An 18,325-nucleotide genomic window follows, 5' to 3' on the forward strand; every position below is an offset into this window, starting at 1 on the left:
TTAATGTAATTGATTTTCACGAATGAATTTGCTAATTGCAAAATAAATCAAAGCTTGCCTATCATTATTATATTGCCGTTTGAAATTTTGTGAGTCATTTAAATTCGATTATAAAGGATTGATAAGAATAATCGGCGCTCGTTAATAGCCAATAGAATAAAGAGACGAATAGCAGTAGTGCCTTTAAATCATTTTTAGAGTGACTTGTTTCCCAATCGTGCGAATAAAATGGCAACATCGCGCATTATGCGAAACATGCAAGCACCGAAGCCCAGATAGTCGACATTGAAATGTCATCTGCAGAATAATGAGAATGCACACGAGTTTTGGCCCGCACTGGCGATAGGCGTACGCTTGGTGAAAATACATACACAGGCACACAAAGGCAAGCCAAAAAAAAGGAAACAAAAACAAAACAAAAGAAATAATAATAAATGAGAGCGCACGGTGTTGAACTGGTATGGAAGTGGGCGAACCGGGTGGCCGTGTGCCACGCGATAGGAGTGAGGGTGGATTAAAATGGAAGCCGGAAATCATGATCGATCGAAACGTGGCGGCAGCGGTCGAAAACTCAAAATAATGCATTAACTACAAAAGAACGCGACGGGCCTGGCGAACGAACGCATTTTAGTGAGCGCATTTTACAGAGACAAAGGCATGATAAAAGATGAGGATCATAAGAGTGTTAGAGTAATGGTGTCGGCGTTGGGGAGAGGGAGGCCCCTCTCTTGCATTGCAGTTCTTTTAATCAACGCGAAATGACGCCCGAGTTGTTAAAGTGTGTCCAGTGTCAATAGATAAACTGCCTCGTGAAGACATTAGATAATTAATATTAGTTCGACGCTTATAATTTTGAAAATATCGTTTGCCTTGCTAATGCCGAATTGCGTAAAAGGACGGCGTTTATCCCACTTGAGGAGCACTTGAGCGTTGAGTCTGTCGTTACCCTCACGATGCTAGTACGAACAAACGAACTGTGCATCTCCCTAGCTAAATTCACTATTAAGTGCTCGAAGGAGGTCAGTAATTATCACGGATATTAATATAGTCGTTGCCCGCTCGAAAGATAGTTGTTTGGAGTAAGCGACTGTCGTGCAGACGCTTTAAGAAGGTGCAAGCTTGAAAATACTAATTGTTTCAAGGGGAAAGTCGAAAAGAACGGGGACGATGCTACACTTAGCATGAGAAGCCAGACAATAGTCTGCGCCGGAGGCACAACAGTAATAATAATGTTTTGATTGCTTTTGTATTGCAGGTATATCCAAAGTATACATTGCGTGAGTGGGGACGGTAGCCGCGGCGGCGGCGGCGGTGGTGGAGGAGGAGTAGGCAGCGCAGCCGGGGGCGGAGGCGGCGGAGGAGGAGGAGGAGGAGGAGGAGGAGGAGGAATAGGAGGAGGAGGCGGCGGCGGCGGCGGCGGCGGTGGAGGCGGCGGAGGCGGTGGCGGCGGCGGCACGGGAGTCGCTGCGAGATTACTGCGAATCCGCAATCGCGGAAGCGCAGGCGGTGTCGGCGGGGCCGGCGGGGGGGGGGGGAGGAGGAGGAGGAGGAGGAGGAGGAGGAGGAGGAGGAGGAGGAGGAGGAGGAGGAGGAGGAGGAGGAGGAGGAGGAGGAGGAGGAGGAGGAGGAGGAGGAGGAGGAGGAGGAGGAGGAGGAGGAGGAGGAGGAGGAGGAGGAGGAGGAGGAGGAGGAGGAGGAGGAGGAGGAGGAGGAGGAGGAATAGGAGGAGGAGGCGGCGGCGGCGGCGGCGGCGGTGGAGGCGGCGGAGGCGGTGGCGGCGGCGGCACGGGAGTCGCTGCGAGATTACTGCGAATCCGCAATCGCGGAAGCGCAGGCGGTGTCGGCGGGGCCGGCGGGGCCGGTGTCGTAGCCGGAGTAGGCAACGACGAGATCAGCCCTCAAGGTAGCCCCAGAGGGGGCAGCCCAAAGAGAGTCGTCGAGGGTAGCAACGGTGGTACCGGAATCGGAATCGGAGTCGGAGTCGGAGTCGGAGTCGGAGTCGGTGTCGGAGGCGGCGTCGGTGTCGGCGTCGGCGGCGGCCAAGGAGGAGGAGGAGGAGGCCAAGGAGTAGGAGGAGGAGGAGGAGGAGGAGGAGGAGGAGGAGTAGGAGTAGGCGTAGGCGGCGGTGGCGGTGGCGTGGGCACCGCGCCTCAGGGCAATCACCATCACCACCACCTCCACCACCCGAGCAACCACCACCACCACTTGTATCACCTGAGTGCAAACGTCAGGCACACGAGGCAAAAGTTACCCATCACCAAACAGTGCGCCCAACACCGTCACCATCCTACTCGCACTCACTACTATCGTCCCCATCGGGGCATGAACATGGGCCAAAAGATTTCAGGTAGAGACAAAGCATTTATCCCGCCCTTAAGGGCAGTACTATCGCGATCCCAATCTGGTGAAAAGAGAGTTTCTTTTCCCATCGACTTTCGAATCATAACTCCAATGCGAATTATGCTCTTTTATTTTTAACTCATTCCACCGTTTGGTTTTGTTTTATAACAAAACCAAAGAATACAAAATCCCTACGCGTATCATTACGTGTACGATTATCTTTATACGAGAGAAGTGATAATGAATGAAAAAATAATACCAGTTAAAAAAATTAAGTTTTATCACGCGATTGATCGTTTTCAATATTTTCTCTGAAATTTTAGTTTTTTAATACATAATATAATCAGCAGTTGTATATGCAATGAGTGATAAATCAACTCCTGGAGTAGTCGATCCTTTTTGTTTCTACTAATTTTACAGTTAATTACGGCGAAAAGCATTACTTAAGTTTCATTATTTAAAGTAGTTGCACTATTACGAATATAATATTCAAATTACGCGGCTGTAATATGCAAATATTGCCTCTGTATATATTATTAATAATCATTTGAAATGAAAGCTATTCAGACAAATTAGAAATTGCCTTCCAAAATTTTTAATTGGTAATTACAGGTTAAGTATTGCAAGCAAAATTTCTAGAGTGGATCCTTATTAGGGTTAATTTTCCACTTTAATCACTGTTCTTGCTTTAAATTATAATAGAATTGCAAAACAGAATAGGAATTGAGTAATCATTGTTAACAATTTTTGTTGTCGGATTGTAATCTCGAATATTCATTTCGTATATGTAAAGCACCATTTGAGAATATGAGTTACAAGGTTACATATAAACATTATTTAATTAATACATATATGCTTAATGTTATTTAAATAGCAGGTATATTTCGAAGTGTAGATGTTATATACAAAAAAAAAAGTAAGACAAACTGAAGAAAAATATGTCATAAAATGTTGTAAGGATGCCACTATCGTGGCATATATATATATATATCGTCATCGTCATAGTTATTCAAACAAAAGAGCTCAAGGGTTATAATATCTTGAACAATCATCAAAGCGAACGATAATCAAGTATTTTCCTTCCTTAAATAAATTACGTATTCTCAAAGAGTTGGTCAGAAGTTCGTTAAATCAATATCACATGGCACAAGCACTGAGTAAACTGTTGTATTTGAATCCATAATTATTAGGGAATTAATAGAAGAATATGGATAAAACGATCGGAGAGAAGGGACCGGGAAATTTATGTATCCAATACTTGTAATCATTTTTATTTCCCTGCCATTGATACGCATATGTAGTTGAACGTGCATGCGAATTCAGGATACATGCATGAAATATGACCGAAGTAGTAAGTTGGAGGTAGAGTAAAGATAGAAGAGAAGGTAGTTGAATTTGTAAGTTGACTGGCTTTAGCCAGGGTCAAGGTCTCGCGCGGGTCCGTTTAAACTACCTGCTTATAGCCAGGTAGACTGTAAGCAGGTTTTCTCCTCGTCCAGGGCTCGTCCCTTCTGTCAGTCGCGAACAAAACAGAGAATGAGAAGAGGGCGAAAGAGAAACGAGTGTGCGCGCGTACGTGTGAGCGCGAGCGGCAGATGGGGCGGGGGTGAAGGGGGGGGGGCGAAGGGGAGCCGTTGAATCACATCCGTTCGTAGAATTTCGGCATCCTTTATTCTCAGCTCTCTTTATTTCTCCTCCTTTATTCTCCTGGCCGTAGTCCCCTCCCTCTCGCGAGCCTTTTGCTTTTTTTCTCCCTCGCTTGCATAGCTTCGCGCAACCTGCACTCTCTGCTTCCTCTGTTGCTGCATCAACAGCTAGTCGCGCGAGCTAGGGTTGTTAATTTTCGAATTAACAAATTCTTGGACTGAAAGCTTAATCGGAATTCGCAAATTGATACGATAGAGGAGGCAGAGGCGACGTTTCCTCCCCCGCCATGTTATATGTGTGTGGTGCCTGTGTGCGCGCGCGCGTGTGCGTGCGCGCGTGCGTATGTGTGTGTGTGTGTGTGTGTGTGTGGGAGAAATAAAAGGCGGATGGCGTGGAAAATTGCCGCGGGCGAAACTCCATGGCAAATCGTGAATAGGCTGTTACGAGGGGAAGTGCGCCGAGAAAAACGATCAAATCGCGAACTCGTATAGGTAAAGATCGATCGATTAATCTCTCCGGCAGCCGCGAGGAATCGATTCCACTGGCGAATTCGCTCTCTCGCTATATTCGTACGCATTCGAGCGGCTTTGGCGTCTATTGTACATGACGAGACTCTCTCTTTCTTTTTCAATATTCTGCGCGGTGTAACAAAGACATATCTGTCTATAAATCGCGTAGCCGCCTAATTGATTATCCACTGAGTTTTTCCTATTAAGCATATCGATGCGCAGAATATCGAACCAATTAGCTCGGCCAATTGCCATTCTAAAACCTATCGAGCTTTTTCAATGCTAGGGGATTTAAGTCGTATATACCTAACAGATTACGTCATATTTACTTACATTAATCTTGCGTATCGTGACGGACTTACGACTACTTTAATAGCTCGCTTACGCCCAAGTGTGACTCGGTTACGAACATCGTGGGGGTTGATATATTTACACATGCGGATTACACATACTTATTGGCGGCTGACAAAGGGACAAGTCCAACTGTCACGTAATTGCTAGTTAAGGGGGAGGCATCGATCGGAATAACATAACAACCCTGATTAATTCAGCGCGATAGCGGTAAAGAATTGTTGCAAAGTGCACTAATTAATGGCGGTCTCGCCATCATCATCGACGAAGGCGACAGGAAGACAATTTGCATCGGGAGGAGGTGCACTTCTTGAGACTGCGCGATGCTGTCGGCTAGACTTACTTGATTAGCACAGACGCAACTCATCTCACGTACGAGGAATGACTTTTACGACAAAAGTTTTGACATCGATTGGCATTTTCATTTTGCGCGAGTCATACGTTTTACGACACGCCATCGCGCGCTCCTTTCATTGCATTCTGTATTACGACCTTTCTACGTCCCCTCTCCTCCTCCTTCTCCCCCTTTATCAGCCACCCCCCCTTATATATATACACGCAAGCACGCACGCACGCAGGCACGCACAAGTACTTGCGTGTGGCTGCACGATAGCGCGATCCCGAGCACCTACATGTGTGTAAATACATATGTAAAACTGCTGCAATTGCAGTTACTATTCCCCGGACATTAGTCAATTGACATTTACATACGCATTGAATTAATTTTACAAATGACACTGCTAATGCTATTTATTTCATTTTAAACTTCGTTCCCTTTTCTGTTTGTGTTTTTTGTTTTTGGAGGCGCAATTCATTTTCCATAATCGACATTAAGAGTAGCAGAGATTTTACCGTACATATTCCTGTGTAAAGTATCCTTCCTTAGCTATTGAAGGGCAAAAAAGTAGCTGCTTGCTTGCCTAACACTTTGTAATTAAATTGCAAAATAAGCACACTCTTAAAATGACATTGACAGCATTCGGCTTTTTTTTATAAAGAAAAAAGTGAAATTTTGTTTTTATAAAAAGTATGTTAAGAAAGAAATAAAAAAAAAAAAAATTGGAAAACAAGAATCATAATGAGGTTGTTGCCATGACAGTTGTAGGTTCAGGGTCGCGCTCTTGGTGGCGGTTGCGCAAGTCTCCGTATATTATTACATCAGTTAAATATTCAATCTATCATGCGTAGGACAGGCTTTTTCGCGCGGAGCACGTCATTCGTGAGATGCGAGCCTCTAATGATTCACACTGCTTTTCTCTGGCATAAGAAAAGAAAAGGAGGTGGGGAGCCAGAGTAACGCCTGCTAGGGAGACTTTTCATTTAAAAGAAATTTGAGGTGGCAGACTGCCGAGGAAATAGAATTTAGTTCGCGCGACTGCTCTTACACGAATATTTCGATACGTGAAAAAAGTGCGGAACTAATGATGGAAGGAAATGGTGTTATCGAGGTTATTAGCGTTCTATTCAGATTGGCTTGCGGAAGCCAATTGCGCTGACCTAACGCGTTTACCATCTGGCGGTTTTGCCATTCGTAGACCGATTTTAATTATTCCTCGGCTTCTGAAAGCACGTTCAACGTAAAAAGCAAATAGAAAATCGGGGTATTATGAGAGGCCATTTTGGTAACATGACCTTCCATCCGAAATACATTTTCTTTTCAAAATGAGCAATACGTTTCGGTAAAGCCAATAGAGTGTAGAGTTTATTTTTAAATTTTGCTCATTTGTATATTTATTTTGTTACATAATCCTCTAAAGATTTTATATTTAACATACGGCTCATTTACTCTCTCTCTCTCTCTCTCTCTCTCTCTCTCTCTCCCTCTCCCTCTCTCCTCGTCACATATAGTAACAATAACAAAAACGACAATAATAATAATAATAATAGTGACAATAATGACAACGACAAAAATAACAGTTAGAACAAGAACAAGAACAGTGATGATAACAGCAGGCGGGGATAGTTAAATATACGTTATGTGCAGCCAGTTTATAAGTATGGAAAGTTTTTGTATTATTTATTTCAAATTGTTGTAATAATTATTGGTGTTCAAACATACAATGTTACTCAATTATCACATTCGACAATAGAGAAGTGCGTAGAATTATTCATTGGACAATGCCATTGGCTATTACAGCAAATATTTATTCAAAGCTGTGCACAGGTGCCATCAAATTACTCATATCGAGCAATAAAATGTATTAACTTGCCGGTTAATTCGAATCTTACCAAAGTATTTCATTCGGAGATTGTCTCGTTTGAAAATCCAAGCTTCTCGACATTGTGCAAGTTCTTGGCTTATGTCTGGCAATGTCGGTGAGGCATATACAGAAATTAAAAAGTGGAAGTCGACATGCCATCGCTGGGAATCGAGTAATCGGCCGGCATTATCAGCGTAAACTTAAAACGTCTTCTCTCGCGTGTTACTTACGAGGTAGGGAAGAAAACCTCTTACTTTCCGGTCTTTTTCTTCGGCACATCGAACTTCCAAGAAATACCCCATCGATAAAGATTAATTCGCCATTTCCTCTCATTAATCCGTGCGGTAGTCGCGGGCGAGGTACGTGTGGTAGGTGAGGGAGGGAAGCACGAATGCGGTGGGAGTCGGTTGCGGGTTGTGGGAGGGGAATGAGAAGGAGAAGGTGGAGGAGGAGGTGGAGGAGGAGAGAATCTCCGAGAGAGGTAAGCAGAAGACAGAGCGATTAAGTTCGAGTGCGCGCTTGCATTGTTGAAAATTTACGGTGCGCTGTGGCTACCTGACCGCTACCGCATTATGTCCCTTTTTCTTCCACAACCTGGAGTGAGGGAGTTTTTCCGTAATCTCCAAGACTTTCTACGTGAGCCACGAAGCGGGAGGAGCGAGCGTGCGTGTACGTGCGTGCATGTGGCTCGGTAAAGGAGGGGAGCTGTTTGCCTTAACCTTTAGGAAAAACGCGTCAAAAGCAGGTTCGCGTCCGTGTCCGCTTCCCCCTCCTTTGCCAGCAGCACCGTCGTCGTCGTCGTCGTCGTCGTCGTCGTCGTCGTCGTCGTCGTCGTTGTTATCACCACTAGCACAGCCTTCACCATCACCCTAACCATCGCCACCACCACCGTCATCACCGTGCAGCACCATTCACCCCCTCCCTCCCCGCCTCGTCGCCACCGCCCCCGTTCAACCATCCACCCCATATCCCTTGAGGAACAAGAAACGCGGGCCATCGTGGAGACAGCTGCTCGAGCAAATAAGACCCGACACGTTTCTAACCTTTTGCCTGCGTAAAATCCAACAACAGCTTCCTCTATCGCCTGTCTCCTAATCCACAAAATGCTTGTTGTGTGCCTTCGGTGCAGCGGTGTCCTTCTCACCATTCCCAAGCCTACGCCAGCCAAATGCAATAATACACCGACGCCCAACGTCCTCTCCAGGCTCGGTGGGCCTTGTCTCGGACCCCAGTACCGTCGTTCTTATGGACAAATATCGAATTCCGTTGGCTGGCTGGCCCTTCGCCCTTGTTCACGCGCTCTCATTATTATTTGCCAAATCGGTTCCTCAGCGCGCCTCTCATGTTAAAAAGAACAAAAGACAAGACAACCTAATAATTCAGTCTTTGTTTTTAATTTTTTACGGAAGGTGTCGCTCGATTATTGGAAAGTTTGCGAAAACAAAATGTAAAAGAGACGGTGAATAAACGCGAAAAATAGCCCGGTGCTCATACAAGCCCGTTACAGATAAATTAGTAGAGTGGCAAAGATTAGCAGATGTCAGGTCGCTTTGCCAGAATAATAGAAGAGAGCGTCGGTGTTGGAATGTGTGATGGGAGATGGGAGATGGGGCCGCGTGTGCGTGCGTGTCTAGATGGATGATCGTTTCTTGGATGAGTAGCCTAGCGCCAAGTTTATAAGGGCTTTAATTCAGGGCGCCCTCTACTGTCGAGCGAGCCTGCTTGTTTTTTCCGACAATTACCGACTGCTCGCCTAACCTATCTTACGTACATCATTCTCGTGTCTCTTTCACTCGCTCTATTTCTTTCCTCCGTTCTTTCTCTTTCGCTCGTTCCCTCTCTCCCTTTCCCGCCCCTTGCGCCATCGTTCTGCCTCGCTCTCTCGCCTCCCTTCCTACCGGCCGCCCTTTCTCTCGCTCGCTCGCTCTCATTCGCTTACTATCGGTCTTCGTCTGCCGAGAGAAACGCTGTAAGAAGGGTTAAAGCATTGAGTCGAGGCGACAATTTTCAGTGGTTCAGTCTAGCATGTGACGTGCTATCGGGTATCCATTTAGTTCAGTGAGAAAAAATAAGAAAGAGAAAGAGAAAGATAGATACAGAGATAGATAGATAGATATATATATATATATATATATATATATATAGACAGAGTGAGAGAGAGAGAGAGAGAGAGAGAGCGAGAGAGTGTGTGTGGTAGAGAGGGAGAGCTCGAGTCAACATGAGACAAGGTTGTCAACATAAACGCAAACGAATAACCGTGAAAATGAGACGGAAGATATTTCGCATTATTAGAACAAGAGGTAAATTAATTCCGTCGATAAAATATGAAAAAGCCCAAGGAGGCCTTTTACCAAACTCACTTTTTCTCGGAAAATTTTCGTCACTTGTTTTCATCATCCTCAAAACAAGAATGCATTCTCCGTTCAGTTTTGCTATACATAAGTAACCACGTGTGTTTTGGTTTTGAATTATAATTTAACCAACCTAGTTTTCTTTGTTTTTAAACTATTGTAATTTCCACTTAGATGCCCATATAAGGATTTCCAGAAAATCTTGATTACTCTTTGTTTTCTATTCGTAGGCAATTAAGTAAACATTTGTTGCGTAACCTTTCTTTATAATTTTAATAAAAGCAAGTTATGAAATTACGCATAAACAAATGTTTGGGCCTGTCAGTTCGCGCTTACTTCATTTAAGAATTGTTACATTACAGCGCATGTCAATTTATAAATTTACGAAATAAGCCACTGTCTGGTGCGCAAAGGTGATTTTTTTCTCTCTTTTTTTTCTTTTCCTTTTTTTTTCCACCGTGAGACATGTCTCTACTCTCTACGAAGGACACTGACTTCGCCGAACATCTTACATCGGCGGCGGCGTGCTTCTTCTCTCCCGGTGGTATTCCGAGAGCTGAGAGCGCAATTATTCGATTTGAACGTCTCGATTTCAGTGAAGAAGATGCGAAAGTAGAGAGAGAGAGAGAAACGAAAGAAAATAAAGAAGTGATAGAAGACAAAGAAGTGCAGGAGGAGGATGATGATGATGATGATGATGATAATGATGATAATGATGATAATGATGAGGATTATGTTGATGATGATGATGATGATAAACGACGCGCTCAAAAGTGCATTAAAGCAGGTTAAAATCGAGAACTGACAACGTATGCGAAGTGGTTAACTCTAAAAAATCCCGCCGCCCGTACGCGTAAAGAAGTGCTTGTGATGTGAAATGAGCACGAGTCTCGCGTGCAATGACCGCGCGCATTAACCGCGAAGCCATTCGAATGAATGTAAGGTCGAGGGTAAAGAGACGGAATTTGAAGGAGCGTGGATGGGAAGTGGCGGTGCTCGGGCCCGTCGAGGCCGAACCCGGTCGACCTTTTATTAGCAGCAGCCCATCATACTCAGCCCATCGTCGCTAATGCATCCTTCCTTATTTGTCGTTGCAGGCGGCGTAAAAAGCGTATCGCGCGAGAGCGGTGCTGGTGCAGGAGGTGGAGTCGGGGTCGGCGGTGGTGCCGCGGCCTACAAGTCGGTGGTGCCACGCGAGTTGTCCCAGCACTTCTCCAGACCGGCGCGCCTCGATGTGCTGCTGGACATGCCGCCAGCCTCGCGGGAAACGCAAATACATCACAGCTGGAACGCCGACGACCGGAGCTTGAACATATTCGTCAAGGTACGTAGGCAAAACTAGAACGAGTCTGTTCGTGTAACCGGCTCGCGCCCTTCTCCGTCGATGACTCGACGAGGACGCCGCCACCATTCCGCTAGCCGATATCCCGGACGAGTGCCATGTCATCCTCGTTAAATTACCGAACGGAGCACTGAGACGGCTGCGGTACTCGTTACTCGGCAACAACCGGGGCCCTCCTTGCCAGGATTTAGAAATGCTCGGCCCCGCTCTTTATTAATCGCCCCCGCCCCGTCCCGAGCCAGCCAGTTTCATCCTATACTATTCTATCCAATCCCATCCCATCCCGTCACGTCCCGTCCCGTCCCGTCCCGTCTCGTCCCGTCCCGTCCCGTCCCGTCCCGTCCCGTCTCGTCTAGTCCCGTCTCGCCTCCCCACCTCTCCCACCAACCGCTCCACACCACTTTCCCCGGGACTAATCATTGTCGAATAGGGCGATTAAGGGCCCCCGTCCCGTGGCGCTATCAAGACCGACGTTATCGAGACTGGGCGGGCCAGGCGACCACTCATCTGATCTCCACGATATTAATCCCGGCCCTCTTTATTGCAGGAAGACGACAAGCTGACCTTTCACCGACATCCAGTCGCGCAAAGTACGGACTGCATACGAGGGAAGGTGGGTTACACAAAGGGCATGCACGTGTGGGAGCTCCACTGGAGCACAAGGCAACGTGGTACACATGCCGTCGTCGGCGTAGCAACGGCTGACGCTCCGCTCCACAGCGTCGGCTATCAAAGTCTTGTGGGAAATAACGAGCTCAGCTGGGGCTGGGACCTTGGCAGGAATAAGCTTTACCACGACTCGAAGAACAACAATGGAGTTACATATCCTGCGCTCCTCAAGCCAGAAGAGTCATTTATCGTTCCTGACAAATTCTTGGGTTGGCAGCACTCACTTGTTTTTTACTTCTTTATTTTTGTTTTTGTTGCCCATATTAATGTAGCAATGTCGACCCTCATCTCCTATTCTTATTATTGTATGTCTTTTGCAGTGGTGCTCGACATGGACGAGGGTACGCTAGCATTTGTCGTAGAGGGCCAGTACCTAGGTGTAGCGTTTAGAGGTCTCAAAGGCAGAAAGCTATACCCTATTGTTTCGGCTGTTTGGGGCCATTGTGAGATTACCATGAAATACATCGGTGGCCTTGATCGTAAGACATTCAACTTATTATTAGCGCGTCGGGGTGTAGCCTCGATGTATTCGACGTTACCACCCCCCGTTACTTGGTAACCCAACCTTTGAGCCAGCGCCTCTATACTCACGTGTTATCACTTTGCTTCCAGCCGAACCTTTACCGCTTATGGACCTGTGTCGACGAGTGATTCGGCAGCGAATCGGCAAGGAACGACTGGAGGAGAAAATTATCGAATTGAACCTGCCACTAGCGATGAAGACTTATCTCCTATACAGAGACAGGAGGTAACCACAAACTAGTGTTTCCCGAGACGCCACATCAACTACGATCACAACTTCTTTGACTACGATAACCATGCGACATCGTTGAACTACAATGCACAGGGGACCCGCCAAACCCCCTCGTATGCCATCGAGCAAAGCCCACCGACAGCTGCGTGTCTCTTATTATTACATACGTACGCGCGCATACATTAATACGCGTACGCGCGCGCGCCGACCGCATATGTGTGAAAACATAAATATGTATATATATATATATATATATATATATATACATATGGATACGTACACACATAAGTGTGTCCATGCATGCGTGCCTGCACGCACGCGCGCACGCACCCAACCACTCACTCACCCACGCGCTCGCGTGAGAGTGCGTTTTTGTATTTGTGTTTTTGTTTTTGCGCGGGTGCTCGTGTGCGTGCGTGTTTGTTTGCGCGCGTGTACTCACGCACGCCCGCGCGCATGCATACGTGCACGCGTGGACGAATGGATGTTATTGTACGTACGTACGCATGCGTGCGTGCGTGCGTGTATGTATGCGTGTATGTATGTATGTATGTATATAGAAAAAGAAAATAAGGAAAATGTGAATATTAAGTACAAAGGATAAAAAAATAAGAAATCGCTTAATCATCGGCAATCGTTGGAACGAAATAAAGTCTGTCGAGCCTTTTCTCGCCGGTGACTCGGAAATATTTCGATTCGGAAAATGATTTTTGAACGAAAAGGCGAGTTTAGAAAATTATTAGGTAATATTGTTGTTTTATGTTTTCCGTGTGCGATTAAAATCGTGGAATCTTTATTGCTTGTTAACATAAATAACGAGTGTCTCACGGATTCCTAATTTTCCTTTTTTTATGTTAATACATTTGTTAAAGTGTAGGTGGGACGAAAGAATGTCGCGCAACGTACATTTTGATAATGTTGCGCCGGATAAGAAAATGGATAATGCAATAATAATAATAATAAATAATAAATAAATAATAAATAATAAATAATAAATAATAAATAATGATAACGATAACGATAATGATAATGATAATGATAATGATAATGATAATGATAATATGTATACTAGAGACACGAGGCGCGGTGAGAATTCGTGCGATCTTGGCGGTGCTTCAAGATTGGCCAGTAAAATGTTAGACTTAGTCGAGCCTGGAGACCAAATGGATCTACGAATCACTTTCTCCCCACACTAAAAATTCAGGGCTTATGCTCTAGTCCAGCATAACGAGTGGGCGAGGATTATTAAAAATAATAACGGAACGAAAAGTAATGTTTGTCAAGAGCAGAGCGAGACGAGAACGACACTTATGTTGAATAATAAGACGATTTCTAATTAAAGACACGAAAAATGAAAAAAAGAAAAAAGATGCGAAGAACGTGTGTACAGTAAGGAAAGTCAGCCGAACGAATAGCCACCATTTAGTAGAATTGGTTTTCGCATAATTTTTTAAGTATGCTAGATCTAACATGAGATACATACCGTGGTGTGCGTGCATCGTAGATGAACAGATTTTTCGAGATGGGCGGAGAGATGTCTGAATTACATGAAAACAATGTCAGTGTCATGCTTTCATTTTGTTTTTTTTTTTTGTTTTTTTTTTTTTTTAATTCTTTCTTTTCCTTTATCAATTTTTTTATTGTTTTTTTTTTTTGTTTTGTTTTCATTTTGCGTGATACGTGTAACAAGTTGTGGATTCGTGGTATTGGATCTCGTCGTTTTCACCGGCTAACTAAAAGTTATACGCGTATATTTGTTTCTGAATAAAAACTAAAAAGTAAAAATGACAACAAAAACAAAAAAACAAAAAAAAAACAAAAATAAATAAATATAACACTAAACGTCCAATTTTTGAAAATAATATTTACCGGGGATATGAACAAGGAAATTAATTTTTCTGACTGATTAAGCGAGGGATTGTCAGGCAGATTCTAAACAAGAATCCAAACTGTCGATAAATTTTAAGGAGCGGGAGGTGAAAGCGACGACGATACAGATATCGGTGAGGATGGATAAAATGATGATTAAGCGATAATAAAATGGTGATGAAACGTCGATAATAATTGTATCGGCCGTCTAACTACACTATAATATTAGCATGACAACTTATGACTGGTCTGTCTAGTTAATATCTTTATTCTTACGTTTTCGTCGTTCGATTATAAAGAAGAAATTTGTAAAACGTAAGAAATAAGCCACAAATTGGCCTCGTAAGATGTACATAGATACGTTATAACGTTTGTCTTCTCGATGATGAAGCGATAATTTCATGATAATTTGTCTTTTGCTGCTTCGCGACTTCAAGCAGACGAAGAAGAGATACATGAGTATCAGAATATTGTTCGTGTTTTCACAGCTGCTGATTTCCGAGCATTAGATAAAGAAAAAGGGCAAAAACATTAATTTTTTGGAATTACTTTCGGCAATCGATTTTCTTTTGCATAAGAGAAGAAAATTGTTGAGACGAAGAAGTGGATTATCTTATTTCACGGATTGCTTGCTCTTAAGTTTCTTCGTGTTTATGACATTCCCAGTTTCTCTCGCCAGACCGATTGTACAATTTATTACCAAACCTTCCGAAAATTTATCCACGCACATGTTTATAAGTAGTCGTTGTTCGAGACCGAATGCTCGTAACGTGTCGCGTCTTCCAAATCGTTTAGTTCATTTTTTTTTTCACTACTTATTTATTATTACTATTGATATTTTTTAAAGAAAAGATCTAATAAAAAATAAAAAAATTAAAAAAAAAAAAATTATAATAATTCGAATGAAATCTTTGTTGATTGATAAGTGTCCGATACCGTACTTTTTTTTCTTCTTTTTTTTTTCCTTCTTTCTTTCTTTCTCAACGCATCAATATTTTTTTCCAGAACAGAAACACAAGCCTGCGGACAATGAACAATAAACATAAAAGCTTCCCATTGTTTTCGATAAAGCAAATTCGCCTAAAGAAGCGTGACCACTCATAATTTGTCGTATTTTATATAAAGGAACGTGAGGAGAATCGAGGCTCGGCTCGTGTTATGCCAATCACCGAGCTGATATCTTCATCGTGGCAATGAACTTAGCAAGATTTTGCAAGCCTAAATAGGAAAGCTGATTAACGATATAAATTTTAGGGACAAGCAGAGGAAAAGAGACGTGATTGCTAAGATCATTATAAATTTATTATTATAAAAGTAACAGCAGAAGATATGGGTTAAGAGAATGAATGAACAATGGCATAAAGGATAATATTTTATAAGATCCGGGCATGTGTCACGTTTCGAGCATACTGGAGAGAACAAATAGCATTAGAATATTGTACATATTATTATTGATAATATTAATATTATTATATCAATTCATAGTTTAATTGATTAAGCGATTATCGTGTTAGTCGACGTAATGTGGATTCATTTTATATGGTAGGCTCGACGATCGATTGAACCATTTCCGACTATGAGTTTCGAGCTCGGATAAACTTGTATAAGCGTCGTATAAATTTGTTTAACGCATAAAATTGTACGCTTCCTTCGTGACGTGAGAATAGAAAATCATACGAAGAGAAAGGATATGGGAAAAAAGAGGCGAAAATACGACAAAGACGAAACTCATTTGTGCGTGCGCGTGTGCGTGTACGTGTACGTGTATACGTGTGTGCATGAGAGAGAGAGAGAGAGAGAGAGAGATTAAATTAATCAAGATAATATTCCTCTCCCAATATAACTTTTACAGTATCGATGGTTACAGACAGTAAGGATGAACAATTTAAAGATAATAAACGACTAAGAAAGTAAACAAGCGTTTTTATACCAGAAAATACTCAAGCTTTCGATTTCTTTACTCTACCGATAATACGCCTTATTTTCTCTTTCTCTCTTCTGCCTCCTCCTCATCTTATTTCGATGCGTTATTCTCTCTCATTTCTTATGATATACGCCAGTTATTTTCTTTTAAACGAGCCGAACGAACACGAACCGCTTCGGCCTCCGAGCTCTTCGATGCCTCGATCTTGGTCTTGCTTAGATAATTGTTTCACAATTGCCAGAGATACTCGTCTTGCGCGAAAAGTGAAGGCCGTGCTTTTACTGAAATGGGATGATTAAAATAACAAGAAATAAAAGCAATTATTATTCGACCACTTCACGTACATTTGTTTAAGAAGTTCGATTCGTCGAAAGGAATAGTGCCATTCTCGCGAAGTGACCAACTCGCGCTTGGATCCGATGAGTCCAGGTCCATACTGGTCTATGGGCTTTGACCATAAATCGACAATATTGGCAATCTATGTAGCTTTTCCTTTTCTAAAATAGAAGTCTCTAAAGACCTGACGACTCAAGCGAGTCTAACGCGAGTGAGGCCAGTGTTTCTGGAGCTTGTACATAGTAATACTTTTGTAACGATATCTAATTACATAACTGCCAGATGAAGAATAGAGTTCTGACGCGCTAATGTCGCCACAAGAGGATAAAATAAAATTTGATGTACGAATAATTAGAGACAAGAGCGTGCGTGCGTATGTGAGTGTCAATTCTTTTAAAACGAATCACGACAATTTGGCGCGCGCGCGCGCGCTTCATTAACGAGAAGAGGATAAAAAAGAAAAATCAATAGACGAATAATGGATAACGTGTATTTGCGCGCCAAAGATTTTATTTCGATATAAACATATTAAAGAGCAATCAAAAAGGATCTTCAAATAGAAAACAATTTTTTTAAATATTTCTTCTACTTTTTTTCTTCTTTTAATTAAATTAATTAACGGTACTATCAGCCGGATTCAGACATTTATATTTTTGTTATGTTGTGATGTTTTTTTTTTTTTTGCTATTCGTAATAAATTATATTGTTTACGCGTTTATCATCTTCAATTTATTTACTCTGTTGACTTTTTAAAATGAACAACGCCGTCTTTCCTTTAGATTCCTTCCTTTTTTTTTTTTTTTTTGTTTTTTTTTTTGTTTCCTTTTCGATTTCCCACTCTCAAAACACAATTGTACATGGTTGAAAGGACAAATAATTACCTCGACCATTGAAAATAATTTTTTTGCGATGACGATTGAACGCAGCGATCATTCAAGGACGAGTGATTCGCATTTGAACGCACAAATAACTTGTGGCTGATAGAAAGCGCCTTCACTCAAAGAGATTTGGATGCTTTTTCGCCCCAATTGAGGTGTTAAAATAATCGCAAAATGGTGGATTTTCGAATTCTTGCTCAATGCAATGCGAGTTCTCGATCAAAGGTAATTTGAATGAGCAATAAAGAGGGTGGTTAATCGCTTGCGCAGAATATTGAAATAAAAGTAAAATTGTCGACTAGACAACTCCGCAACTCCATTTTCGATCTACAATTGTATGCGTTTGACTATTTCTTTGTGTTTATAAGCCTGGACTATTGCAACGAGCGATCTCACCGTATATGATTTAAGTTATATAAAAATAAAAACAAAAAAAGAAGCGTCTTAGCGAGATATAATTGCTGTATAGCGCGACGATACGGAGCAATGGAGAACTTATAAATACGTAATGCCTTAATGTTATGAACGATAATAACGATAGTGTTATGTAATTAGTTGACGAGAGAAGATTGAAGTACCAGCGCAATTTTATCATTGTCTCCATTAATCTCTGTTTTCGTTCGTGATTTGATATTTTTTATATAATGTAATATGATTCCAAGTGAGAGTGTGAATGCAGAAAGACACGTGAAAATGAGGAAGAAGCGAATGAATAAAAGAGCGAGAGAGCGTTTAAGTGCGTAGAGAGCAGAGTGTGCTGTCTAAAATAGTTCAGGCTGGATGTCGATGTTTGTAGCGATAAAAACAAGCAAAACAACGTATTGTAATTAAAAATTGAGAAACCATTACTCTGCTTGTCTTCTTTCTAAAACTACTGAAACCATTGCTACATTATTATTATTGCCATTTGCTATTATTGCTAAGCCTTTTGTTTAATAATCAGCAAGCATAAGTATTTACACAAATATATTTAATTATTATTTACTAGTAATTACATTCTCAAACGCAAATCTATATATACATCTATAGACAGTTTAGTATTTGGATTTCATTTGACTGAATAAAGTAGAAATTTATATGTATAAGGCGCTTACCAACTAGAACTAAATAATAATAGTAATCATCTGAACGTTATTATTTAATTATACAATTCA

The 18,325-nt window shown here is 42.4% G+C and overlaps 1 protein-coding gene across 1 annotated transcript; it reads left to right on the plus strand.

Moving 5' to 3' along the window:
- Positions 1-1,734: 1,734 nt before the first annotated feature.
- LOC105359027 (protein gustavus) lies at positions 1,735-12,368 on the plus strand (the record flags this gene model as incomplete). Its single annotated transcript, XM_011495502.1, has 5 exons — positions 1,735-2,347; positions 10,497-10,723; positions 11,289-11,619; positions 11,731-11,889; positions 12,023-12,368. Coding segments are annotated over 5 exons (1,470 nt in total), but the record flags the coding sequence as incomplete, so codon positions are not given.
- Positions 12,369-18,325: the final 5,957 nt, after the last annotated feature.

Source organism: Ceratosolen solmsi, unplaced genomic scaffold (assembly GCF_000503995.2).
Source record: "Ceratosolen solmsi marchali unplaced genomic scaffold, CerSol_1.0 scaffold1, whole genome shotgun sequence".
Classification (NCBI taxonomy): Eukaryota; Metazoa; Arthropoda; class Insecta; order Hymenoptera; family Agaonidae; genus Ceratosolen; species Ceratosolen solmsi.